The sequence below is a fragment of the Otolemur garnettii genome, unplaced genomic scaffold (genome assembly GCF_000181295.1).
Source record: "Otolemur garnettii isolate 467f Iridium unplaced genomic scaffold, OtoGar3 scaffold00070, whole genome shotgun sequence".
NCBI classification, from domain to species: domain Eukaryota; kingdom Metazoa; phylum Chordata; class Mammalia; order Primates; family Galagidae; genus Otolemur; species Otolemur garnettii.
In genome coordinates, this window is record NW_003852465.1 from 8046461 (window position 1) to 8048266 (window position 1806).

General features: G+C 38.4%; 1 protein-coding gene across 1 annotated transcript in view; it reads right to left on the bottom strand.

The window, feature by feature from the left end:
* RPAP3 (RNA polymerase II associated protein 3) overlaps positions 1-1806 on the bottom strand; it is a 40147-nt gene that overhangs the window by 36503 nt on the left and 1838 nt on the right. Inside the window, exon 2 of the mRNA XM_012807478.2 lies at positions 84-269. Within this exon, the coding sequence (XP_012662932.1) occupies positions 84-236 (153 nt within the window). The 5' untranslated portion in view covers positions 237-269. The remainder of the gene's footprint in view (positions 1-83; positions 270-1806) is intronic.

The window sequence follows — 1806 nt, forward strand, 5'->3', positions numbered from 1 at the left end:
AATAAATAACTTGGCTGGATGCTTAATTAGGAATTGCTTTAAAAAAGAAAACTCCATGACAGATTAAGGACTTCTCAACTTACCTCTTCAGGAACACCATTCTGTCTTCTCAGTTCCATATCCTTTTGTTTAATGTCTTTCTCCCAGTTCTCTAAATCCCTCATGAAGTCTTGTAATTCTTCTGCATTTTGTTTCACTTGTAGTTGTAATTCGATTGCTTTGTTTGTTGAAGTCATTCTGGCTGGCTGCAGAGGTTTGCACCACCACCTCTGATAAGAATGAAATGAAATTATTTGGTTTAATCTTACTGAAATCAAATTAATGACTTTTCACCATTTGGAAAATGGCCAAGATACGTGACAGAGCAAAGCTTAAAGTGATGCTGAATAAAGAAAATATCAGTATGCTTTTTAAATGAATCAATCATTTGTTGAATAAACAAATGACAAAGATAAGTTTGAACATCCTTGAAATGTAACATGAATAAAAGGCAACGGAGAAACGACCGCTGAAATTAGCAAGTGTCCTATGGTAGCAGATAGGGGCTCCTCTCCAGAGTTTAAGTATATCCCAATATCTCCTTCATTTCTTTTTCTTCCAACATTTATTGAACTACTATGTGAAAGGCCCTGTGTCCATAATATTTAGGGATGCAAAAATAAGATGAGGTCCATTGTCTAGTGGAGATAAAAAAAAATAAAGTATTGAGTAACAAAATATTAAGTTAGGCAGTTCTCAACTTTGGTACTGACATTTTGGGCCAAAAAAGTCTTTGATATGAGTATGCTGCCCTAAGCATTGTAGAATGACTGGCAACATCTCTACCTTCTCCTGACCAGGTGCCAGTATTATCTCCTCCCCTCTTGGATTGTGACAATCAAAAATTCTTCCGGATATTGCCAAATATCCCCTGGAGCAAAGTTACCCCTGAGAACCCTGTGCTATAGGTATGTACATATGCTATGAAACTGACCACAAAGGACAGGCATAAATCAGATGGTAGGGTGGTAAACTCAAGAAAGGAGCCCTCACAGATGGTGGAAGTTTAGTTGGATTTCAAAAGGGGCCAGCCTAGTGATGAACAGGGAAGAGGGGGCAGGTAGAGTGAAGGACTATGAGGGAGAATGAATAAAAAGGTTAAAGGGGTGGCTATGGGACAGATATTGCAATTCCAGGCCATGAGGCCTGGCCAGTATTCCATATGCTATGTGAAGATATGGCAATAGTAAAATAAAAAGGACTTGATGACTGAGAAGATCGAGAGCAGAGAAAAGACTCAAACAGTGGCCCAGATGTCTGGCTTAAGAGCCTGGTAAGATTAGTAATGCCATTTTGAGTCAAGAAATACAATTTCAAAAGGAAAAGAGGTTTCAGAGTTGGAGATCAAATGAAAAGTCAAATTATTCCAGTTTAGGACATGCTGGATTTGACTGCTTATGATGACATCGGGACAGGAGATATCCAATAGGCAATTACCTAGGAAGGGATAAATTTGAGTGTGTCACCAGCATAAAGGTGGGCACTAGAATCATGGATTTGGCCATTTTTAACCATTTTCACTACTGGGAAATGGGAGAAGCCTGGAGAATACTAATATTTGGGAACAAACAGAAGAAGATCTCTTAGGAAAAACTAGGCAGTAGCACCTAGGCAGCTGGCAGGAAAACCTAGAATGTACTATCACAGATGATAAGAGAAAGAGTCCAAAAAAAGAGGCTGGCAGTGCCAAATGCCACAGAGGTCATAAATACTTTATATTTGGTAATATAAAGATTATTGAGAGTTTTCATGGCATTAAAAAAAAGT